Below are 27068 nucleotides of genomic sequence, written 5' to 3' on the forward strand. Positions count from 1 at the left end.
AATTTGTGCCTAATACATCCCACCCCTTAACAGGTGTCACTATAACAAGATAATCAATGTTATTCACTTCACATGTCAGTGGTTTTAATGTTATAGCTGATCAGTGTATGATAATTATTTTTTTATATATATAAGTATTTAAATTCTCCTGTTTACACTCATGAAATGCATCCATTTACAAAAGTGTCAACACCTGCCACCCTCTGCTCGTCACTGAGAGCTGTGTCAGTGATATATTAATTAGTGTGGTTATAGGTGGGTCATTCTTATGGAAACAAGATAAAAATGTGTCTTAGTAAACAATAGACTGCCATAACAAAGCTTCAGTGATGGAATAATAAAAAGTAGACGCATCGTCAATCATCCACTCAGCTACCTACCTCGCTCAGTCTCACTAGCAAGCTACCTAGCTAACATTAGCAAGCAACTTAACCTGTTTGGTTTTTTTACTTAAAATTTTATCTGCTTCCTGTTGAGCACTAGTCGACCCTCAACCTACCAAATAAACGTGTCAGAAAGACTTCTTTGTGTAATGTTTATCTGCTGCCACATGGTAAACAAAAATTTGCTATTTGGTAAAATGGATATGTAATATTACAAAAGCTTGATCTGCTATTATTTGCTGTTTTTAAAAAAAAATAAACTGCATTAGATTGCAGTACCTTCTGCAGTTGGTGCTTATCAAGTTGTACTCCTGGTTTCTATGCTAATGTCAGCTTGATCCCTCATCTAACACCACCTTGGCCATCTTGGAATGGTCCTTTAAGTGGCCAAGTGGATTCAACCAAGAGGAGCTCTTCACTCATCTTTTATTCACTCCACCCAGGCATTGTTTACATGCTTGACCCCAGGCAGCTTCTTTACATCTTCAAGTAAGACAACGGGAACTGGATTTAGTTGTGCTATTGGCGCACATCTCACTTCATTCTGTCCTCCAGATGGCCCTCCAGCGTTGTTCGAGACTTTATTCGCAAATCTTCTGCGATGAAAGACAAGCGGCGGCGAATCATACCGTCGACAGGAGACGGCAGCCTGAAAACCTCGCTGGAAATTCTCGTTGAAGAATCCATAGATGATTGGGTTGATGGCACTGTTGAAGAACGCCAGCCAGTGTGCAACAGGAAACAAGTAGCTGCTCAGAAAGTCGATCTGCTGGACATCCAGCTCCTGATAGTCCGTCAACAGCATGAGCGTCCACAGCGGGAGCCATAACACCATGAACAACACGGCCACGGTGATCAACATCTTTATCACTTTTAGACGCCTGCTGCTCTGCCGCAGTTTTCCTGACAGCTTACAGGCAATGCAGCCGTACATGATGCTGATTAGCACCAGGGGGAGGACGTACACATGGACAAAGATGGTGGTGGTATAGATGCGTCTCATGCCAGAGCGAGGCCAGTCCTCATAGCACACGAACAGTGGATAACTCTTGTTTTCATGCACCATGTACATGTCATCCAGCTGGATGACGGTCAGCGTTGCGGATGAAGGGAAAATAATGGCGAACGCCAGAAGCCAGATAAAGACGATGGCGAAGACAGCAGTGACCCGCCTCAAGCGGTGGCGAAATGGATAAACAATTCCTGTATATCTGCACAAAGAGAGGAATATGACCTCGAATTAGAAAGGCCTTATTTATTACACCAATCAAATTTAACAACACAACAAGGTTTTTAATATGCCAAGTGCATGCTATACAATTTTAGCCTTTATTTTTCCTGCCTCACACATACATTCTTTGTGAAAATTTGTGCATAATCATGCTTAATGATGTACATTTGCAAAAAAAAAAATAGCATACAAGTGTTCACAATACAGATTTCGCTTCATATAAGAAGTATATATGCGCAGATAATAATATCGTTATACAATCACTGGCTACTGACCAGGAATCTAAGGCTACAGTGGGCACAGGCTCACCAAAACTGGACAGTTAATATTGGAAAAACGTTGCCTTGTCCAGTTTCAGTGAGTCTGTGCCCACTGTAGTCTCAGATCCTTGCTCTTGGCTGACAAGACTGAAACCTGATTTAGTCTTCTGCTGTTGTAGCTCATCCTCCGCAAGGTCTGACATGTTGTACATTATAATATGCTTTTCTGCTCACCACTATTGTAAAGAGTGGATATTTAACTTTAGAGATCGACCGATTATCGGTTTCCCCGATATTTTTCCCGATATTTAAGCATTTTTCTATAATCGGTTATCGGTTTTCCGATATTTAAAAAAATGCCGCCATCTTGGCGTTTTGAGAATTGCATGCAGGAGCACTATTGCAGCACTAAATCTGAGGAAAGAAGAGTCGACAACGGTGTGCACAGGTAAAGTATACTCGCTTTGCTTTAATTAATAAACTTTATTTAAAATAGCCATTAATGTATACATTAGATGTGTTACATAAATGCTTGGTATGTAGTTTAAGCAGCTTGGTGCTAAGAAATAGAGACAAATTCGCTGAGTCACGTCATCTTTTTACCTCATCGAAGCTTTTATTAAAATAAAGACACATTAGTAACAGTGCTCTTTATTTTTTGCACTCTTTCAGACCCTTCTATTGGTGTAGAAATAAGAGCGTTGCTTTGTATTGTATGCAAGGAGGACGTGAATTTGACAAAATTGTTACAAATGAAACGCTTTGTTCAATTCAGCCGTGTTGTCATCACTGTGTCAAAAACAGAAGTAAAACAATAAATAAATATGTTCTGCATATCGCTTATCGGGCTAATAAACGGTATCGGTAATAAAAAAATTAATATCGGTCGGTCTCTATTTGAGAAACCTGTCTGGCACAAGTTCTTATAATTATTAGCCTGTTTGATTGGTCAGTAGAATTTAATTTGTTTAATTCAATCCACAGCTCAAAAACAATATAATGTATTATATTATATGATATAAATAATGTCATCTTGGACCTCATGTGTTCAACTATTATCATACACATGAGGGGCAGTGGTGGCTTGGTGGTTAAGGCTCTAGTGATCAGAAGGTCAAGGGTTCAAGCCCCAGCAGTGCAAACTGACACGGTGAGCCCTTGAGCAAGGCCCTTAACCCTCTCTGCTCCAGGGGCGCAGTATCATGGCTGACCCTGTGCTCTGACCCTGACATGCTGGGTTATGCGAAGAAAAGAATTTCACTGTGCTGTAATGTAAATGTGACTAATAAAGACTCATTATCAGTATTTAAATATTTGAATTGGATCACGTTTGCAAATGAAATCTACACTGAGGGGGTTTATAAAAATGTATTTTACAGCTAAAGGGCTGCAAAACATTGAGTGCCCCCGGTGTATGGGAGACCGTCAAAGCCCACATGGTGCTGGTAGCCTGCACAGGAGTGTATGCTGAAAAATGGCATAGCTGCGTGGAGTTTCCCAGCAGCCTTTGCCACACAGACTGAATGTTAAACACAATGATCTGAATTCCATAGATAATTATCACAATTATCTTTAGTTGCCCCTGAACTCAAAAGCATGATGTGTAAATGATCAATTTCACTTTGACGCTATATGATTATATAAGCTAATGTTTAAGTGAAATTTGTTAACACAGTGCAAAAAAGTCACATTTCTCCATTAATGAGCTCAAAACAGATTTCAACCACGTCCGATATACTAATTATTCCTATTACAGCCCTACGTAGTTCCTGCTTCACTTTCCTCAAATGTGCTGTGTTATAAAAGCAGCACTGGTTGAAGTTCTACAGTATCTTATTCGGATGTTTTTAATGCTTATTAAGTGTCAGAGCTTGTAAGGTCTGAAATTGAGAGTCTCTACCTGTCCACTGCAATAGCGACGAGCGTGAAGACGGACGCAGAGACAGACGTTCCCTGGATGAGATTACTGAGAGTGCAGGTCGTCTGACTAAACGGCCAACCTACACACACACACACACACACACACACACACACACACACATATATACAAATACACACCATTTAACATCACAGTGACCTGGGCCGAGATATTAGTAAGAGCAAGAGATGATTGTGACAGTCACACCAACACTTGGATATTGTAACCTCTTGGAATGACAGGAATTCACTTATCTCCTTATTCACCAGTCTCCTGACCTAAACCCCACTGAAAACTTGTGCAGAACCAGAGACAGACAAACAGAATGAGAGACAGACAGATAGACAGAAAGACCAACATCCTGGTGATCACCTGAGATAAGGTTGTCGATCAGCGTGATTGGCACACAGACCACGCCCACCAACAGGTCGCTGATGGCGAGGTTGAGGATGAAGAGGTTGGTGACGGAGCGCATGTTCCTGTTGGTCAGGACCACCACAAACACCAGCGTGTTGCCCCCAACACACACCACACACACGAGTGTGTACAACAGCACGTAACTGAGTGCCATTCTGGCTGAGTGCATGTAGTACGGCAACAGCGTCACATTGGAGTCAAACTCCACCATCCTGGTCTCATCAGAGCTGTTCATCACTGCTGAAAGAGACAGACACAGTGTGACTCGGTTACTTACAGAGGAAATTAATGAATGCATGGATAATTGAATGCTGACAAATGTAATAGTAAGATATATAAAACACAAAGCCCACCATACTCATATATAAATAAACGTACATCCAGAGGTGAAATTCATTTTTCTGAATGATCTACTGATTTGTTTCGTGATATAAAGAATCATCCATCCAACCACTTTCTGTACCACTTATCCAAAACGGAGTCTATGCCAGGGGACTTAGGGCACAAGGCAAGGGACACCCTGCTCAGAGTACCAACCCATTACAGTGCACAATCGCAAACACATTCACACACTGCGGGCAATTTAGACATGCCAATCAGCCTGCAGTGCATGTCTTTGGACAAACTGAGAGAAGGCTACATGTTCTGTTCCTTTATTGTCTTTTCCATAAGAACGTGCATGTGGTATAAGTAAAGGAAAAAGTACCGTTGGTACCTCTATTTATGAGCGTGTCTTAGAAAAATGATTTCTAATTCGGTTCTACTTTAGAGAACCGAATTTAAGAATTTAAGAAACTTTAAGTGCTCGCACAGAGAGTCAAACGGTTTTCTAGATTTAACCTTTTTTAAAGAGTATTTATAACCTTTTAAAGGTTCTATATAAAGCTTTATATTAGAGGGTTTTCCCTTTCAGAAAAGGTTCCAGGAGTAGAACTTGTTTAGAAAGGTAACCACTGGTAACAAAGAACGAAGGTATCAAAGAAACACTGAGGAAATAAATTCAAAGTAGGTAGAAATTGACTAACTAACTAACCAACTAACTAAGTAAATAACTAACTATGTAGGTATGTAAGTAAGTAGTAAGGAGAGAAGGGTGTGTGTATATATATATATTAGCATACTTTTATGTACATTTTATTATTACTACTACTACTACTACTACTACTACTATTATTATTATTATTATTATTATTATTATTATTATTATCACTACTACTACTACTACTATTATTATTATTATTATTATTATTATTATTATTATTATCACTACTACTACTACTACTACTACTATTACTATTATTATTATTATTATTATTATTATTATTACTACTATTATTAATAATTCTTCACTACTACTACTACTTCTACTATTATTATTATTATTATTATTATTATTATTATTATTATTATTACTACTATTATTAATAATTCTTCACTACTACTACTACTTCTACTATTATTATTATTATTATTATTATTATTATTATTACTACTACTACTATTACTATTATTATTATTATTACTACTACTACTACTATTACTACTATTATTATTATTATTATTATTATTACTTCTACTACTATTATAATTTTTTTTCATGATTATTATTATTGCGCTACACACACACACACGCACACACACACACACGCACGCACGCACACACACACTAATATACCCTACACCTGTCACACATCATCACAGGTAAATATCTCATCTCACCGTGCCTCATGCTTAACCTGTGCTCGAGAGTCCCGAGATTCGCGAGCCCCGGGAAAACCGTGACGTAACGTGTTCCCCAAGTGGCGTGCGGTACAAACCGGTAAAAGTCTTCAGCAACAGCTCAGTGTTAAATTCACTCTACTGGACCGGAGCAGTGGTTTATCTGTTCGAGCTAACCACGCCCCCTCATAACACGTCAGAGTGACTACATTCCTTTCAAATACCACGCCTTTTTTTTTGTATGGGCTCTACAGAGGTGACGACAGCTCAGGTCATGCTAGGCTCTGATTGGTCAGAATGTTCTGATTAATTTTCTATAACAGCAGCTCTGACAATAATTCCAGCTACAAGGCAAATCACAAGTTTTTTTCAATATTAATGCATTCATTCTAATAAGTTACTGTTTCTATAGTAACAACGTATACAGTAGGGCTGACACTCCACATAATCTAAGGCTAATAATAAACCGGTTACAATCGTGTTGTTCCTTTACAAATACAAAGAAAAAGGTATGATCACTGATATGAAGTTTTCTGAAAGGAGACGTTTTAACATTTGAACATTTATGGAAGGAGTCTCCAGTGTTCTCCCGTACAGAGGACTTTGTGCTTACTGGTTTCTCTGTAAACTGCAAGAGAGAGGAAAAAGGGAGACTGTTAAGAGAAAGACTGTTTATAGATGCTATAACATAAGTGATGAGTAACTGAGTTGTGTTGTGGACGTTCCACGACTTTAAATGTCTTTCAGTAATCATTTAAAATCGGAATCAGGACATCCTGTTACAGGAAAATAATCAGCTTTCAACCATAGTTGATTATTTATCTATAATAGCGTGCCACCAAGTCTTTCATTCATTTTATTCTTTACATAAGACGTGACCGAGGGGCACGGTTGCTTCGCACCTCGGGTTTGGGGGTTCGATTCCTACCTCTACCATGTGTGGGCGGAGTCTGCTCCCTGTTCTTTGGGGGCCTCCTCTGGGTACTCCGGTTTCCTCCCCACGTCCAAAGACATGCGCTCTAGGCTGATTAGCATTTCCAAATTATCCACTGTGCGTGAATGTGTGCGCGATTGTGCCCTGCAATGGGTTGGCACCAGAAAACGGATGGATGGATGGATGGATGGATAAGACATGGCCATAAATTAATATGTTGCGGTCACATGTTTTTAAAGATCTGTGTCATGGTCACAATACACAGTACTTGGCAACTAGGCCTACTGTATGTGACGAAATGAATTGAATCGGATCATTGTGTCCACAGGAATTTAAGCTTGGAGATGATTGATAATTGGTAATATTACACTTGACTTAAATCTTAGAATGAGGTATAAAGGCATACTAGAGTCACTGGCATTTCAACATTGATACACCATTAGCCCATGTCACCTAAAGTAAATTCTTGAAGCAAATAGACTTTTTGCCAAATAATGAACTGGAAGTGCTGTATTAAGTATGATGTTCTGATAGCATATTACGCTGTTGGCTCAAGTTACACAATTTATTCACAATTATTTGGTGGGTACGCCTTAATAAACAACCCCATGTCACATTAGTGGAAAATATTTGCATAATGCGAGGGAAATTCAGTCATGTTTTTATTTCATTTAGTGTGATTTATAACCTGTAGTTCATCAACCCGACCACTAGATGTCACTAACGCACTTCATTCCACAGTACTGGACTACTGGACATCATGTCTGAGATGTGAAAGTGATTGTGTAAAATGTAAATGAATACAGAATGCATTGATTTGCAAGTCTCATAAACCCACGTTATTCACAAAACATATCAAACGTTTAAAGCGAATTTAAAAAAAAAATTATAATTTAAAAAAGAAAACCATTTTTAACTTGCTGGCTGCAGCATTTCTCAAAAAAGTTGGGACGGGGCAACAAAAGGCTGGAAAAATAAGTGTTACTGAAAAGAAACAGCTGGAGGTTAACTGAGAACAGATCAGGGATAAAAAGAGTATCTTAGAGAGGCAGAGTCCTTCAGAAGTACAGATGGGCAGAAGTTCACCAATCTGTGAAAAACTGCATCTACAATTTGTGGAACAATTTCAGACTAATGTTCCTCAATGTAAAATTATGAGAACTATGAACACGAAACATTTCAGTAATGTGCTTATTATTTGAATGATTGTATCGACTAACTTGAGAATTCCTGATATACAGCGCAACAATGCGGATTCAAACTTGCTCAGCTGCTAGAACATTTAGGCCGTATGTTTTAACAAGTTGTCGATTTGGTTGTCAAACACAGTCAATTCATTCATTCATTCATTCATTCATTCATTCAATAAATAAATAAATAAATAAAGGGTCCTGAAAAGGCCACATACTCCATAATTATGATTTTCTTCTTCATGCAGAAAAAGCACACACAAAACACACAGAGCCTCGGTGTTACGCTGTTAAACGCGGTTTTATTTTTCCAATCTGTCTTAACACTTTTTTTTTTTTTTTATTAAACAAACCATAGCCAACTTCCCCTTGGTGGAAATCATCATCACGATCTCTGTATTAATCTGCTAGTTAGTTAGCAAGCTGATAAAGGGAACCAGACTGAAAAATCTGCCTCGTATTACAGTACACTTGTGGGACACTTCATGAGGGGAAGCTGACGAGGCGGGTAAATCATTATAACACAGAGCAGGTCATGAGCACCCTAAATTTCCTGGAGACAGTAATATTACATTAAAAAAAAAAAAAAAAAAAACTGTGCCAAAGTAAAGCCATGGAGTTCTAAACTACACCAAATGAAAAGGCATGAAGTGTTAAAAGGTCCGACTCAAAATTGCAGGTGATGTTAAAAAAATAAACCTCATCAATTCAACATAACAGTTAAAAAAAAATAGATCTGATCACCTGACTCTGACTTTTCCATGATGTTAGTTTAAATGTCCAGAGACTTCAATTTCTACATAGTTTGGCAGTTTCTTGCCTTTCAGTGTAAAGTGGGCGGGGCTAACATTGGATAAACCTTATATACATTCCACCTCACCATACACATCTGCGATCTCTCGTGACACCTGCACACATTCATCAGAACTAGACATAGTACAGGTTAGAATATTAGGCCACGCCCACCACTCATTTTGGATCATACAAATGTCTTGCACCACATTCTCTGGGATTTATTATTATTTTAATCATTGTAGAGTTAGAAGCCATGATAACACGGAAACGTGTGCTGCTGCTACGCTTTGGAAATGAGGTTCTGCATTTTCATTGAACAAAACTTAAGCTAAAAGACAAACAAAAACAAAAAAAAAACAAATCAGAAAGTAAGGCTGTGTTTCAGTCCTGTTTCTCACAAGCCCTCATTTAATCCCCTTGGCTGTCTTAAATGGCGTTACTTTATCGCACAGGGAGCAGGGTGATCATGAAGAACAGAATTGTATGCATTTCTCCAGTAAAAGTAACATTAAATCTCTCTTAAAGCCCCAATGAGGAATCAAAGACTGCGAATACCCACATTACAGGGTTTCAACATCATCTCTAGCTAGTTCTCAGTTTCAAACAAACACAGTAAAAACAGAAAGGCGTGATCACTCTCTATAAACCCGTTTTTTTCTGCTCGGTTTTATTCAAACTGTGGGTTTAACACTAATAAAATATATCCAGCAGGAGAGCAGGAGCCAGAAAACACCCAGAGCCGTGGCTTAATTTGTTTCTCAACATACATGTTTACCATATAGTGCAGGGTTAGGTACCATATTGTGCTATAATTGAGTCCTTTGGGGGTTTTTTGGGGGGTTGTTTCTTTTGTGTGTTCTAAAAAAAAAAAAGGAAAACACAAACTGTCAACAAATTACATTCCCTGGATAGTGCACTATTACCCATAATGCCTTACATAGTGTCCTATATAGTAAAATAGTGAACTACAGAGTGAGTGAGGGAGCAATTTCAGACACACAGCACAGAACTGGTAGAACTACACATTTGCAAATATTTTTCAGGAGGTTAAATGGTGAAAGATGAGACGTGTTAACAAATTGAAGGCAGATGTGGAGGTTATATCCAATGTGGGCTTGCTGATACTACAAATAGTACACGTTTACATCATCAATGTAGAATTAGGTTCTTAAAATGAATCTGTGCTGAGGGAATGGAATTGATTATTTTTTATCATTTATAAACTTTTTTAGAATTTATTTTACAGCTTAAAGGGTCCCTGACTGCGAAATGGCTGAGAAGTCTGGCTCCAACCAGTTATTAAAAAGGTCTTAGATTATACAGGCTCATATCTAAAACGAATCAATCGTAAGCAACTCGTAGCCAGTTATCTAGCAAACGTTGTTACATCTCGATCCAAGCTTTCTGGACAGTCTCTCGGTTTAATAGGTTGGACTACAGTATGTGGTTTTTGATTTCAAAATATAAAAATGCTTCTACACCTACAAAACTAAAATTATGATGGGAAAAAAAAACCCCAAAAGTTATTGAGTACTTCTACAGATGCTATTGTTTTTGTTCATTTATTTTTACAATTGACATTTTTCCATACAGTCAGTATTTTAACAAATGCAATGGGGGGTTGGGTTGGTGTTACCCACACACTTACAATTCACCCAAACACCAGAAGAAGAAAGAAAATGCTACATATTTTTCTTGCAAGACTCCTGATTAGGGCTTTAAATTGTCTAAAAAAAACTTTTACAGACATAATGTATATAATTCAGTTAAAATACAAACACCGTCTGATCTTTACATAGTGAAAAAAGGCAGCTGCTTAAATTCTGTTTCCAAAAATATATCCTTTACGATCGCACTATTTTATGCAAACACACAAGCGGGTCTGAAAATTCGAGTGCGCTACTGAGAGCTGGTTTATTTCATCCTACAATGCCGAGGATTCGACACAGCTTGAGTAAACTTGACATTCCGTCTACGGAGGAAATCGAAACGTGACCTGCTTACACTCGGGCATGGATGATATAAAAATAAAATAAAAATAAACAGCATGCCAGATTCTCAGCTGTATAAATACGGTACAGCTGCGCATCCAATGGAGGAGCATGTCTTCATAATACTATCATTATTATTATTAATAATGTGCCGGTAATATTTTACAGTTTATTTACAAATGTACACAATAAGAAAGGAAATTATTCTTTAGCTGTATATTATCTTAAGCACCGCTCTCTGACTCTCACCTCAGCTCATGTTCTAGTTCTCTATTTTATGTGAACAAGAAAATAAATTTTAAAATAATAGGCCACGGCGCACGGGAGGAGGGCACAGGCGCTTCGGAGTCCATCACTGAGATCCTGGAGTGTGTGTGTGTGTGTGTGTGTGTGTGTGTGTGTGTGTGTGTGTGTGAGAGAGAGAGAGCACGCGACAGCAACTGAGTGCGTGCCCTCATGGCAGATGTGGAAGAGCCCAAGGAGTATTTTCCAGGAGAAGCCTTTCAAAGTCCATTGGCACTCATCTTGGATTTCTGCGCCATTTCCGCGCCTTTAGCCTGACAGGAAGAAACAAACGTGTGGATGAGCGACAAAGCAGATGTATCCCATTAACTATTTCCTACCCAATTTAAATAGGTCTAAACTCTCTCTGTGTGTGTGTGTGTGTGTGTGTGTGTGTGTGTGTGTGTAAGTAAAATTTGTGGGCAATAGTGATAAGGCATAGATTCGAAAGGCTACTGGTCACTGCTAAAGATGTGACCGAGATGCTGTATGAACATTTCCTGTTGCGTTTGTGCATTGGTAACGATAAATATCGCTTCGACTCCATTTCCATCCTCCTCTGGTAGAACTAACAGCTTTGTACAGATCACAGAAAGTGGATCGTGACGATTTCAAAACTGATTAAGTCTGTGGAGTGGTACGAGAAATCCCGACGCATGGGGTTGAATTATAGAACACAGTTACTCTTTAACCAGTAAGGAGCACTCCTAAACACACATACATGTATATGTATACACACTTACATGGATTAATTGAGCCTCTGGTGACGGCATGTCCAAATCACGTTGTTTCTCCGCCAATTCCTCCGCCTGAAACAGAGTTAATAACGTGTTAGATTAACGTAATGACCGCAAAATGCACACACTTAAAATGATTACACATTCAATTCTTTTATTCTAGACTATACTGGTCATATCGGTGAGATTAAGAGATCCTTATAGCTCTTTTACGTAGGGTCAGGACAGCTAGGGTAGGGGGTGGGAAGTAATAAATATAATAAATACAATTTTTAAAAAAGAGACACTGGTCTCACTAACCTTCCTGTCCTTGATGACGGGGGCGGAGTCGATCAGCATTTCCACAGAAGAGGAAAGGGACTTTGCTGTAGCTTCACTCTCAACAGGAGATTTCTATCACACACACATTACATAACATTCATCTGAACTCGAAGACATCTTAGCAGTCGTGTGTGTGTGTGTGTGTGTGTGTGTGTGTGTGTATCCACGTGTAGCCAAACAAACGTACGAATTTCCCAGTACAACAAAGCTATTTGCGTCTCAAAGGTTAGAGCGAGGCTAAATCTGAAATCCTTCACTATATAGTGCACTAGATATGGTATGACATAACTAGTGCCAACTTTCTGCATCAGAAAAAGGGTCCGATATTATTTGGCTGACATTAGAATTTCTGGCCAAGTTTCTGTTACGGTAGAGCCCAAGTTTGACAATCAACCTGATTTGCAATGGGGGTTGAATAATTTTGATTGCAACTGAAGATATTCATTGACTGCCATGTTATAAATATTTATCCTGCCATATTTTTCAAGGAAATCAGATAAACTGTTATCTACTACACCTTCCGTCAGAGATTAGAACAGAACCTCGGATACCTTTACACTCTCCAGTCATTTTATTTACTCTCTTATGTTACATGTGGCAAGATTTCATTTTCTCCGGCATCTTTGCTGGTCTCATGCTACAAAAAAAAATCAGTTGTATGTATGTAAACAATCACCATCAAAAGATCTTTTGCATGCTTTTTCAACACTACGTACCTCCAGTTTGGGCACGGGAGGAATAACGGGAGGTTTAGGTTTGAGGTCCGTCAGGTACATGGCTCTGGAAAGTAGCAACAAAGATGGAGGAACATTTTCCTTCAAGTGCAGATCCAGCCACTGCAACACAAATACAGCATGGCATTAAAGGGTATCCCCATAGCACATATCCTCATCAGGCATCAACATTTCAGAATTTTAAACTCAATATGGTGCAGATCCATTCACATCCTGTTTTCTCAAAAAACACATTGTGTACTAAAGATTTGTTCACATTGCATTCATTAACCAAGCATATGAGACCCACTGCCTGTCCATCCCTTTACAGAGGTGCTCTACTTGATGATGTACCTGTTGGATTTGTTGTCGTAGCTGATCTGTGGTGAGACCGAGAGATCTCATCCCCCGACTCCTACACGCAGCCTGAAGCTCCGCTACGGTCATCGCCGAGACGCCTTCCTTAGAGATCATCTACACAGACAGACATTTTATCAACTATATTTCAGGTCAGGAGCTACAGGCACACAAGCAGCAGCTACTCATTACCTCATCGTCAGTTTTGATGGTGCGCAGCTGCATCATGAGCTGAAAGCGCAGCAGGTTGTTGGTGCCGATGGGCTGCAGCTCCAGCAGTTTACATAGAGCCACCAGCTGGGGGCGCTCCAAGTGCTCCAGTGTCAGTTCGTCCTCGAAAAGCTTGGAGAATTTCACGATGTCTTTCGTGCTGGGCTGCTCGCCAGTGTGTCTCACCTGGACAGGACAACCAGTCACACAGGGTTTCCTTATGCACATCCATAAATCACGTCTGGGCATTATATTAAACGTGTGCCTTATTTGCGCTTTCTGCCAGCTCTGACTCGACTGCGTGTGAGGTCACATTATAACATTTGCCACCAAATACAGTTGTGGATATTACAGGCTTCTTGAAACTGAAATATCTTACTCTGTGGCATGCATCACCATTACAATTAGAGGTGGACCGATAGTGGATTTTTACAGATACCGATAACCAAGTCGGGCGGTACCTGTATATAAAAGATGTACATCCGAACGGAACCAAGAAGTTAACACTGCAAATAACAAATATAGACTTCCAAAACGAATCAAAAACACTTCAAATAACATCGTTAGTTAGCGGTAGTTTATATTTCGCCTCTAGAGGCCGCTCTCGTACTCTATAATGACAGCGGACCCTTCTCAGGGTGACGTAACCGGGAAAAAATATCGGTGTGGGTTTTTGCCAATAAACCGGTCAGTTCCAGCAATCGATTATCAGTGCCGATTAATCTGCAAATCCGATCAATCGGTCGACCTCTAATTACACGGGAGGTTCTAGCATATTGAAATCTGGTTACCCCAAAAGCAAAAAGGGAGATCGATTTCCATCCGACTGTGCTGCAGGAGCATTTTGGACATTTTGACAGCTGGTATCTGATTACAAACTGAACTGAGTAGGCTTTACTCCATTTCACCACAGCACATAGCTCTCTAAGAACTCGATCGAAGCCGGACACATTCGCTGTGTGAGGAGCCTCAACTTAGCTAACGTGGCCTTAGACAAACACCACCTTGTTTATTAAAATTCAAAGCTGTAGCTGTGAAAGCAAGGAAGGAACTGGACAACAGCAAAAAAGAGGTTTGTAATGTTTCTACTTGTCTTTATGCATCTGTCTTGGGTGGACAAGACTTTATCGTTATCTTTGCAGGACGTCTAGGACAGATTAAGAAGCAAATAAAAATATTTCGACATTGTTAGGATATCGTACTGTACCGGTCATATTTATGGTTTCTATACGTTATTGGCAAACGATTTTGGCCAAGACCTGATTTGAGTCTGATCCAAGTTCAATCGTAGTGATATGTCAAGGTTTTTCCTAAAACGCCTCACGTATATAAATCAAACGTTCCCTACTAATGGTCAGAAATAACCTCAAAAAATATAGTGCCAATACCCTTTTTTCTTTTTTTTTTTTTAAATACATGAGGGAAAGGGCTCAAATATGCAGTGCCACAGAGATGACTAATGCCAAAGTCCAGAGATGCAAACTCATCAGGGGTGAAAAATGTGACGAGAATGTGAACCTCCCGGGGGTGGGGGGAGGGGGTTCGGAGGCATTTGTGGTATCATCCCATTACTACTAAAAGTATAAAAATGTAATATGACAGGAGATGTTAAGAAAGCAGGATCATCCCGTTTTAATTGATGACGTTCTCGTACCTGCTGTACATAAGTGGAGAACATCTGCGTCTCGTCTCCTCCCACAGCCGCTTTGTTTCTGCGGGCCATCTCAGCGATCGTCTCCTGCAGAAACTTGGCCAGCTCCAGTTTAGCTGCGAGTCCCTTCTTCTGCTTCTCCTCCTGCAGCGGCAATTAAAGATATAAATGACGGAAACTCATCCTTCTTTTATCGAAACGCTCCATCTTGAAGCTTAAAACAATCATGGCCCAAGACAGTGCGATACATCACACACAACGTTTTGTTGTTTTATTAGTGCAAAACACAATAATGAGTCATTCGTTAGAATCTGAGGCCAAGGGTATAATTACTTTTTCCACAGAACATCACATCTATTGATATTTCTCTTGAATAAATGATTGAAAAAGCTCATTTTCCTTGTGGATTTGTTCAAGCATATCAACGTCATTAATGGGCACTGTTTCAAAGACGATCAAATGTTTACTTGTCCAAATATTCCAAAAATAAATAAATAAAATTCCCATTGGGTGTACTTCCTTTTTCACACGACTATATATTCGAATACTTAGCTCAGACAGACAGCTCAAATCTGATGATTACTCAGTACTTGCCTTCTTGGACTCCGTCTCGAAAGTAGAGGGAAGCATTTCAGGGAAGAGTTTGAGGAAGACAGGAAGCAGGAACTCCATGAAGGGGACGATGATGAACACCATGAAAGGGACGAGACGGAACAAGTCAGCACATGTCCTCATCAGCTGCAAAGGGAAGGGGAGGAAGAAAAGAAAAGGAAAAAAAAAATAGCTTAGCATTAGCTGTTAACTTAAACAAAGCATGATGGGGGGAAAACAGAAACCAACTCCCCAGGGGTTCACCTCATTTCCTAGCCTTTGTATTCTTTTGTAGTAGAGCTTCACGTTACCATTTTTCAGCGATATGGACCGGTGATTAGATTAATTCACTAATCAGACTAGAGACGGTAAATAAAATCATCCATAAAGTGTGTGTGAAAACTTTCAGAATGTTTCTAGCCTTGTAGCTTCGCTACAGTACAGTCTGGTTCCACCGATAGCTGACGACTCCTGGTCTAACCTGAAGCCTTAGTGTTTAAAAGCTTTAGGAAAATGCTGCCGAGAACAACGGGGAATTCGGGGTTAGTTCAATAGACGAGACGACAAATATAGTCATCGCAGAACCGTATTTTCCCTAAAAAATTCATTCTTCCAAAACCCGAGAGCTAAACTAAGAACTGCCAGGAAGCCACTCTGTACCATCAGAGAATTTTACCCCCAAATTGTTATTTTGTCCTCCTCTGGGAAACAGATGGATCTGAACATCTTATAGTCTGTGACGACGTTTACATGGACAGCAGTAATCTAATTATTGACCTTAGTCTGAATAAGACAATATTCTGATTAAGGTGTTCACGAGTCGCTTTTAGAATACTCCTTTCATGTTCCCGTTTTACACGTTATAGAACATAGTTCAATTAACAGCACACGTCATTACGTCACCGCGCCACGCCGTCCGACGTCCCTCCAGAATTTCACGTATCAATATACAGTTCATCTTCGTTATGGTACCGTATACAGTTTTGGGTGTTTTTATTAAAAAAATTTTACGAACACTTTAAGTGCGGTTAATTATTTGTCATTCTGTACGTGCAAATAGACGACCGCTTGAAGCCGTGGGCTGCGTCCCAAACCATGTACTTACCGTCTATATAGTAGCCGAGATACATGTATTTCTCCTACTACAGGCCTATAGTAGGCAAGTATGCGGTTTGGGACGCAGCCGTGCTCTCTGGTTTGCCATAATACGGTTGAGCACTGCCGTGTGTGATCGTGTCCTGTCGCAAAAATGCGGTGAAAACTCACACGACGTTAATAGTGATTAAGGTGTTTACATGTCTGTAATTCACATGGATAATGCGACTAAAACAGGAGTACTCCACATGTCTTAATTCGATTTGTGTTTACTCCGAGTATGACTTTAATCAGATTACGGTAATTAAAAATTGCTGTTTACATGGTAGTTTTTTAATCATAGTATCGTCTTAATCGGATTAATAGTGGATTATTGTTGTCCATGTAAACAAACTGACTGTTGGAAATTAATCAAATACGCAGAAGATGCTGGAAAAGCAAAGAATGTGCAGGACCTGGAGGATTTTTCTGAAGAACAGTGGGCAGTTTAACTGCTCAGGACAAACAAGGAACTCATGAACTCTCACAAAACATAAAAACAGTCCTTGATCATCCAGGTAATACAGTATTAAGAACCAAGCGAACTGGTTTATTTGTGTAAATTCAGTTATTATCTTGTCTTTTGAACTATATGTAAACATCTGATATGTGAACTCGCTTATTCAGGGCAGGACTAAATAAACAACTAAACGCAATTTTTAAGATCTATCAGCTACTTGTGGATTTTTCCACCTGCCAATTTCCATTTCCACCCATCTGTATAAACTGTGTATTTCTATTTCCACACAACAAAGTGAAACCCACAGTTTGAGAACCTAAATCTGTGAAACGACACCAACATTTCACTAAACGAGTCATTCCTAATTTTAGCCATCAAGCACCGAAGTGACCAAGCTTGTGCATAAATAACTAGCCCCCTCCCTGCTGAATCTGTCCCATTCTCCCCTGAGCTAAAAGAGCCTCCACCCTCCCCAGGGCTACTTTGTGTCTTCGCATGTGTAAATTCCCCTGAACGTACCCGCCTCCTCTCCCTGCGGGTGAGCTGTTGTCCGTGCAGCAGCCTCCACACCATGCGTCCGGCGATCTTCGTGTCGATTCCCAGCAGCCGGAAGCCGTGGTAGTAGTGTTTCAGCTCGTCCAGCACTCTCTGCCCCAGAGATTTACGAGCCACGGCTTTGACGGGCTCGGGAACGACATCCCCCTTCGCCTGTTCGCCTTCAGCGGGGGTGTTCTTCACTTCCTGGAGCCAGGTGCAGGAGGAGTGGAGGGTCCGAGCGGGGACGGAGAAGGTCTGTGGCTTGGCGGTGCGGGAGATGTGAAGGTAGAGAGGTCTGGGTGTGCTGTGGGACGAGAGCTCCAACGTGGCGATGTGGTACCGGATACAGGAAGAGGAGAGAGGGGGACAGCTATGCCGTTTGGAGAGCAAGTACGATCCCCTGAGAAAGACAGGATGAAAAAAACAAATCAATTTTAGCCTTAAGTTCAATTTAATACATTTTACAATGTTTAACATTACTACAAATCTTATTTGACACCAAACTTGCAGTGACGAGCTACCAAATACAAAAAAAAGAGTCATAATTCAAGATATTTATGGAGGAAAAAAAAAAAACTTGTTCATGAGGTGGAAAAAAGAAGGGATCAGTATGACCTTTTCCTGTTAAAATGAAAAACCTCACCATGTGGATATCTGATATAAGATAACATTAGAAATTCTAGAGGATTCCCACAGGAAACGTTAAACACAACACGAAACTGAAAGCAAGTCCAAAACTAAAAGCAAATAGCAAATGATAACACTGTGTTAAATAATAATAATAATAATAATAATAATAATAATAATAATAATACCCAGCATGTTTCACAACAGTTACATGTTCGTGTATTAAACGTCTACATGCTTGATTATATTTTTCTATTCATTTTTACCTCACTGACACATTTTGCCTAGAATGTACAATAAACAAAATCAATTTCAGAGGTTTTCTGGCGCAGTAAAAAAAAAAGAAAAGAATAATGGCCTTGATCCACTGTGTAACATACAGCTAACGTTAGAAATTGTCGTCGTCCGGTATGTTTCAGACCTCTAATTTTGAGATTTTGGACAAAACGCTCAGGAATCTCCAGCGTTTACCTTAACAGTTATGAGGTGCTGGTGTTTTTCCAAATGCAACATGTAGAATTCATACCAAACGCTAGGAATGTCTTCAGGCCACGTTCAAGTTTTGTTTCAAATTAAAAGTTCAGGTTATTGACAATTTTATCAAGTATGACAGGGATTCTACGGAAGCCCTAAGAGGCTACTCATGTCTTTCTCTCTCTCGTGATCTCCATGTAACAAAAGCAGTTTTCTCACAACTTAACGTTTCTGTGTACTCGACATAACATGGTTGATTGTTCTGGAAGCAGCAAAAGCTTAGCGCAATCCTGCAGGATGAAAAATTGATTTCTCACTTTGATCAGGGACTCACTCAAGCTGAAACAGCTCAACAGTGGCAGCTTGGCGGTGCTGGGGCTTGAACTCCCAACCTTCTGATCAGTAACCCCAGAGCCTTAACCGTTCAGCCACCACTGCCCTATAAGCCGCTAGTAAGACTAATATTTACAATTACACCATTTAGCAGATGTCCTTAATCCAGAGTGACTTACAGAAGCGCTTTCTATTTACAGATATACTTAATTTTTGTAAATAATTAAATAAATAAATAAATAAATAAACCCTCACACAAAAAACAAATCTTCATTCTAGTTCAATAGGTCAGGGACTTTAAACGGTTAATAAGTTCATCATTCAGGTCAATCAGAAATCATGTGCAGCTTTTCAGCACCTGTGAGGTCATAAAACCTCACAGTTTATAATTCATCAATCGTTCTGGACGAGCACACTGCAATTAGCCTAACTAATACAGCCTGAACACACACACACCTCTCGGCATTTCTGAAACTGAAAACAGTGAACTCGGCGGCAAAAATCGTAACACGGTCTTCAAATAAACAGCATCCTTCGTTAACAGTTTTCTAAGATTGTTAAGCCCCGCCCACACGAGAGGTCGTAGGTGTCAGAACGGCGACCGTAATATTGCGAAACGTTTCAAAGTGTAAACGAAAACTTTGGCGGCGCGTCCATAAACCACGATTCATGAAAAGGAAGCTTAGAAGACTGTTAACAGAGAGTGTTGTTTATTTGAAGACCGCGTTCGGGTTTTGCCACCGAGTTCAGTTGCAGACTGGTTTCCCTGCTCTTGTTGCAGGCTGTTGTTCATTTCTTGAAAAGTTGAGTACGACACTTTTGGCACAAATTTCATTCCATTTGGCACCTGCTCAAGCGAAGCGAAGAAATAAACACAAACACAACAAAACAAAAAAGTCCCTTTAAAAAGCACACATTTATAAAAATTTGAGCTCAGTGGAGCTATGAGTTAATAAAATAAATATGACCTCAAGATAAGGGATTAAAACACTGGCTCTTAATCCCATGCCAAGCACACCTAATAGATACGAATAGATAACTTTGGACTACAATGCAACCAGAAATTTAAGAAAACCTAATAACTACACTCAAATGATCTCATTTACATTTACGGCATCTGGCAGACACCCTTATCCAGAGCCACTTACATTTATACGACTGAGCAGTTGAGGGTTAAGGGTCTTGCACCTCTCCTAATGATATTTTACTAATTAACAAAATAGCACGAGCGCGATTATCAGCACACATCTTAGTTACATGTGCAAAGCAGTGATCGAAAAGCTCAATTAAATCACATCCCTGAAAATTTAAACATCGCCTCACCTTGATCTCGTGACTGCAAGCAGCACCTGGGAGCTAAACACGGCCATGATGAGGTCTCACCGCACACCGTCCTGCCAAATAAAAAATAAAAAGACAAGGCTGTTAAGTCGAGAAAAACATTAGTGGTGGGAAAAAGTAAAAAGAACAACACACCGCTGTGGTGGTGTGTCACAACGCCATACGACACCAGAAAGCATGGGCAGGTGCATGTGTCAGATTGCTGCTTGCCAAGTTTGTAACACGCTAACATAGTTTGAGGCCAGACATACCTATTTATTACATTTAATAAATGTTACGAATAAAAAAAAAAGTCAGTCTATGAAGTAAACAAAAAAATGGTTCATTTGCATAGAAAACAGCCTTTAGTATCACACACACACAATATATATATATATATATATATATATATATATATATATATATATATATATATATATATATATACACACACACACACACTATACGTATACACATTGTTGTGATATGCAAGTAATATCAGTGCATTACTCTGTACAGGAGTTCTATGGGGGGGGGGGGGGGGGGGGGGGTTGCACAAAGGTTTAGCAGTACTGTTATGATGACGTAGAACCACGAACGATATTATTAGTCATAACACACTTTTCCTGAAATTATTACGGCATTGGTCCCTTTAAAGCATCTAAATCCTTTTTTACTCACATCAACAAGCACCTGATTGGACATTAACGACTTCTTTTCTTTAGATTTATTAATTTCCGGCTCTTTCCTGTGTTAAATCTGGGGATTTTTTTCCAGACATTATGCAAAATTAACATTGAATAATTTCGACACATGAAGAGCACTCGGATAAAAGAGTCGGTTCCCTGTTCCCTATTCCTAACATACAATGCACTAAATAAATCGCTCCCACACCCTCAATAGAGCACTTTGTATGTTCAATATTTATTAACTACGACACCGTACAGTCAAAACAATTTAAAGTGAAAACTATTCGTCCACATTTTCTACAGTGGCTGTAAATAACACTCAAGAGCAATACTGAAGCGTATAATGGGACGAATCCCAATTGGATACATAGCACACTAAATAGGATAGGGGAAAGTCGTTATTTTCCCCTTACAAGTAGGCCACCTTTATAGGGAGTACACACCGATTATGGATTCGGCCTAATGCCTAAACATGCGGCAATGTTACTTCATAAAGCGATTTTCCTCAGCGCAAACTGCAAAAAAAAGTGTACTTTCTACCGTAAATGTGAAGCAAATAAATACCTGTTTGAATCTTTCAGTGTCCTAAAAAGTCTACGCTGTTAGACGGAAATCATTTGACGCGGCTGTGAGGAAAATGGAGTTTGGCTATAAGCGATAACGCTATGGGGGTTAAATTTCTTCTTCGGTGTACACGATGCTGTAGGAGAAACAATTCTTCTAAAAACGATATGAGCCATTCACGATAAGCAGTTACTCCTCCGGTCGTCTATGTTGTTAAATAGAGCGGGGATGTTAGTAAATCAGATGTCAAATTGACCGACTGTAGCTACCGAGCTAGGCCGACGTCTCTCCTCAGCCTCCCTACTGAAGCGATGGCAGCAGCTGGGACGCCCGGATGAAGGAGGAGCCTGATTTGATTGACAGGAAACGCCACCAACCGGCATGAGACTCGGAAAGGAGGTAAATGTCGATTGACCAATGTGATGTCAGGTGGGGTTTTTTACGTCAGGATACGGACGTGGTGTGATTGACACATTAAACAACCAATAGAAATTAGTTTCGCTGAACATGCGATACCCGGAATGCTATAGGAAGCGTTGCCTGATCTCAGATCAGCATCGGCGCCATATTTGAGAAGAAAATGGCAGAGAAACCGTTCAGGGATCTGATGTTACTTGCTAAAGCGTCATAGTTGAAAATGGATGTTATGCAGACAACGGTGTTGTTTTGTTGCCATGAGCAGCCACATACACACAAACACGCTCGTTGACTCATATTTCCAGTATTGTTAAACCTACAAGGGGGATTTTCAAATAAAACTTGTAATCATTCCCAGTTGTGCAAAATCTTAAACATTTTTACATCTATGAAATGCAAATACCCTTATTTTAAGCCATATTATCAGTGACTACGTTTACATGGACAGCAGTAATATAATTATTTACCTTACGCTGAGTAAGACAATATTGTGATTAAGGTGTTTACATGAGTCGCTTTTAGAATAGTCCTTTCATGTACCCGTTTTACGTGTAATAGAACATAGTTTGCCGTGGGCTGCATCCCAAATCGCATACTATATAGTAGCCGAGATACATGTATTTCTCCTACTACAGGCCTATAGTAGGCAAGTACGCGGTTTGGGACGTAACTGCGCTCTCTTTTTTGCCGTGTTGAGCACTGCCGTGTGTGTGTACGTGTCCTGTCGCAAAATGCGGTGAAAACTCTCACACGACGTTAATAATGTGATTAAAGTGTGTACATGTCTGTAATACACATCGATAATGCGACTAAAACAGGAGTACTCCACATGTCTTACTTCGAGTATGACCTTAATCGGATTAAGGTAATTGAAAATTGCTGTTTACATGGTAGTTTCTTAATCAGAGTATCGTCTTAATCGGATTAATAGTGGATTATTGTTGTCCATGTAAACGCATTAAGTGACAGCATAGATAGGAAAACATTGGTAGGAATACAGTAAAGGTCATGTTAGCTGCTGATGTTAGCTAGCGCGGTACATCAATGTGTCTGCCATATTGGAGAGGGCCAGATTCAGCACAGGTCTGTGGAGAAAAAGGATTATGTGGAACATCATAATAAGGATGATGCCGAGTAACTATTACTGACACCCACTTAACTCTTTAAGTGGGTGTCTGTAATAGTTGACACCCACTTAAAGAGAGACAGGCAGCTGCGTTTGTTATTTAAAAATGTTTGTGTTTGTACTGGGTTTATGCGGTGTTTCCTCTGATTACCAATCATGGTAAAAAGTTGTGACCCTTACGTAAAAAAAAAACAACAACAAAAAAAAAACATTAAACTTAAAGTTCTGTCGTGTGTCCTTCTGTGTAATTTGTACTTTGATTAGACAATGTGTGCTTGGACTATTTACTTTTAGTTTGTTCTTCAAAGGTATTTTGAGGAAAAAGCTCAATGGAGTTCAAATCTCGGTGTAATCACCTGATACGACTGTCACTCATAAGCCCTATACAGACCATATTAAATACAGATGGGGTCCTGGGGTAATTTCCTACTTCTACCTTGACTTTATTTCCATCAGGTTCAGCCATGTCAATGTTTTTCTCAGGCCTCCACTGAGAACTTTACAGGTTGAATTATTACCTACCCTTTTTCTCCAAACTCAGCAGTCGTTTTATCATTTCAGTCCAGTCTGGATGCACATGTCTGTGATTTCTGATGTAGATGTAGTTCGTGCTGGAAAAAAAAAGATATTAAACACTTACCGAGTCACAAAAACGAACAATGAACGTTCATTGTTCTGCTCTCAGTGTCTCTTCTCTTTGACGCCATCATCATCATTATCATCAGCATACATCATACAGCATCACACAAACATCTAGGTTCATAAAATATACAACCTGCTAGAAACTCACTCCTCCTGTGCTCATTTTATTGCTGTTCAGATCCAAGATTTTTACCACTGAAGAGACGTGTAAAAAATGCTTATATCGATCTCAACCTAATAAATTAATTCAATTCAAATAGGGCTATCGTCTGCATGAATCTACAGTCTGGGCAAGAAAGAAATCAGCCCCAGCCACAGTTTTTCAGACATTCTGTCTGTTGTTTTTTTCACCACTGCTAGTGCTGTTGCACTCAATTCCACAAAAGTCCAAATACGTTTATACCGGCTGCCCCGATTGTGTGCAGTGTTCGTTTTATCCAACCATTTCTGCTTGTTTTCTTAAGGTGCCAATAATTCTTGTGTTGACTGCTTAGCTATGAGACAACATGGGCTCTGTTTCAATCAATATGCAACCACAACAGATAATCCACGGTCACCTGACAGGTCAGAGCACAGAAACACAGATATGTAAAATACCCAGGTTGAGCTAATAGTTATGAATCACACTGGCCTAAAGTTAGTGTCTCTCTCACACACACACACACACACACACACACAGCTCACACCTGTGAAGCACGTGCTGAGTTTGATATTTTAAGCTGTGGGCTAAAAGGAGTCAGACACTTGACCGTATGCATTATTTCCACTGGCTGTATGACCTGACATCAGATGTACACTGCACGTGTTAACACAAATCATTTAACACTGGTTGTCTTCAAACAAAGCCTGAAGCCCTACCTCTACACCAAGCACTTAAATGAGCACTAATTAAACTCCTCTCTTAGATCCTGACCTATTTGTACTAACATCCGGATATGGTGTTGTTGTTGTTGTTTTTATTGTTGTTTCTCCATTTTTCTCTCCAATTCATTCACCTGCCAGTTCCCACTCATCTATCACGGCTTCCTCTGACACACGTGATACCACATCTTTTCGAACCGCTGCTCATACATAACACACGAAAAAGAAAACTGCTATCTTCCCTCTTCCGCATATATGAGCTCACAGATACCTAGGATTATCTAGTGATTGACAGTGAATAGAGAGTGTGCCATCCCTCAACACATGGTTAGCACGTTCGCCTCACACCTCCAGGATTGGGGGTTCGATTCCTACTGTGGCCCTGTGTGTGTGGAGTTTGCATGTTCTCCCCGTGCTGTGGGGGTTTCCTCCGGATACTCCGGTTTCCTCCCCCAGTCCAAAGACATGCATGGTAGGCTGATCGGCATGTCTAAAGTGTCCGTAGTGTATGAATGGGTGTGTGAGTGTGTATGTGATTGTGCCCTGTGATGGATTGGCACCCTGTCCAGGGTGTACCCCGCCTTGTGCCCGATGCTTCCTGGGATAGGCTCCAGGTTCCCCGTGACCCTGAAAAGGAGTAAGCGGTAGAAGATGGATGGATGGATGTCGATAAAGAAAGCAGTATATTAAGTGATGAGACACTTTTCAGATAAAAAAACATAATGAATATTGCTGGGTTTCGCTGCAAAAAAAAATGAAGCAAGTGCGACAGTCAAAGTCTCCAGAAGAACTGTTGCTGGTTCTGTAAGATGCTCAATAACACTTACAGCTCATTTCCTTATGAAACTGCACTAATTCTACCTGAGACTACTTTTTTTTGATTCTCAAACCAAATATCGTCTATGTTTCATTTACTACAGTTTACTGCTCTTTATAGTATTTTTTTTTTAAATGGAGAAACATTTAATTTCATAGTTTTTGAAGGTATGTTTTTGCTCTACAGCATTTCTACAGCATGTGCCTAAGACTTTTGCACGGTACTTTTGGTTCAGTAAATTATGTCTGGTACTGTTTGAATTAAATGAGCTATCGAAAAGAAAACAACTGAACTTATTTAATTACAGAGAAATGTACAGTGTTTTGTTTGTATTAGATAGAAAACCTTGTATGGTATTACACCAGATGTTGATATTTTTTGAGATATGGCCTTTGATGACCCCATGAACCAAACCATGCCTTGTCTTTATCAAGGCAACATAGGAATGAAGGAGAAAAATCAATACTTATGAATTCATGCACTATGTTTCAGTGATGTTTAAAGTGTAATCCTTGAAAAAAATTATTCGATTAATTTTTTTTATTAGTAAGTGTACAATATTACAGAAGTAAATAATTAGGCCCAATATAATGAAACAGTTATACCGTTATGTTATTAATTTGTATATAGTAGAATGTTTCTCATGGAATGAGTCAACCTGAGCTGCGTGTAGTCTAGAAAAACTACATATCCCATCATGCATTTCACTCCACGTTGCACAGCCAATCAGGAGGATTTCCTTTTCGCGCTGAGCAGTGTTGCCAGATAACGCACGATAATTTTTTGAGAACTGCTAATCATATGATGTATTTAATTTTAGTGATATTTAAGAATCCTGATCTATAGAATGCATATCATTTGTTTGTATTTTGTTTACTTGGTTATGTTTTGCAATTCTACCCGAGGTACATGTTAAATTAGTACTAGGATGACCAGCTTGTATTTGGGTATCCATTCATTTAATTCGTTGTCATTGATTCATTTAATTAGGCAACCCTGACTGATTCATTCACCTTAACTATCTGATCAAACCAATCTGGCAACCATGCATGATCAACTATAATCAATGCAGTCATGAAGGTGGGTTGATTAATTCCTGGATGATCGAGAACATCCAGCAACCCTGGAAAATCCTGTATCTGATCAGTCTAAATAATGATAACATTTGCCAGCTGTATCCTGAGTGATCCAGGGTGATAAAATTGTGGATTTTGTCAATTACCTTAATCCGGAAAATTTTACACTGCTAACCCAGTCTGATCAATCCAATCTGACAGCCATGATCAAGATCAATTAAACTGCTTGACTGATCAACTGGATAAAAATGGATTGGATTGATCAAGTTGCCAGATTGAACATCTTGTTTT

The 27068-nt window shown here is 39.6% G+C and overlaps 2 protein-coding genes across 3 annotated transcripts; both read right to left on the minus strand.

Moving 5' to 3' along the window:
* Positions 1–310: 310 nt before the first annotated feature.
* On the minus strand, positions 311–4761 carry npffr1l1 (neuropeptide FF receptor 1 like 1). The gene is made up of 3 exons (XM_017488441.3): positions 4165–4761; positions 3775–3874; positions 311–1594 (listed from the first exon to the last, which is right to left on the minus strand). The coding sequence occupies exons 1-3, from the start codon at positions 4505–4507 to the stop codon at positions 814–816; spliced, it is 1224 nt and encodes a 407-aa protein (XP_017343930.1). The 5' UTR covers positions 4508–4761; the 3' UTR covers positions 311–813.
* Positions 4762–8334: 3573 nt separating this feature from the next.
* Positions 8335–22209, minus strand: letm2 (leucine zipper-EF-hand containing transmembrane protein 2). Of its 2 annotated transcripts, none has more exons than XM_053686938.1 (11): positions 22108–22209; positions 20589–20659; positions 17814–18231; positions 15704–15847; positions 15113–15253; positions 13441–13644; positions 13246–13365; positions 12895–13014; positions 12158–12250; positions 11864–11929; positions 8335–11395 (listed from the first exon to the last, which is right to left on the minus strand). In XM_053686938.1, exons 2-11 carry the CDS (start codon positions 20633–20635, stop codon positions 11342–11344), a joined length of 1407 nt encoding a protein of 468 aa, XP_053542913.1. In that variant the 5' UTR covers positions 20636–20659; positions 22108–22209; the 3' UTR covers positions 8335–11341. The 2 variants fall into 2 exon arrangements, with proteins under 2 accessions (XP_053542913.1, XP_053542912.1); XM_053686937.1 differs by having other exon boundaries at positions 21839–22181.
* Positions 22210–27068: the final 4859 nt, after the last annotated feature.

Source organism: Ictalurus punctatus, chromosome 16 (genome assembly GCF_001660625.3).
Source record: "Ictalurus punctatus breed USDA103 chromosome 16, Coco_2.0, whole genome shotgun sequence".
Classification (NCBI taxonomy): domain Eukaryota; kingdom Metazoa; phylum Chordata; class Actinopteri; order Siluriformes; family Ictaluridae; genus Ictalurus; species Ictalurus punctatus.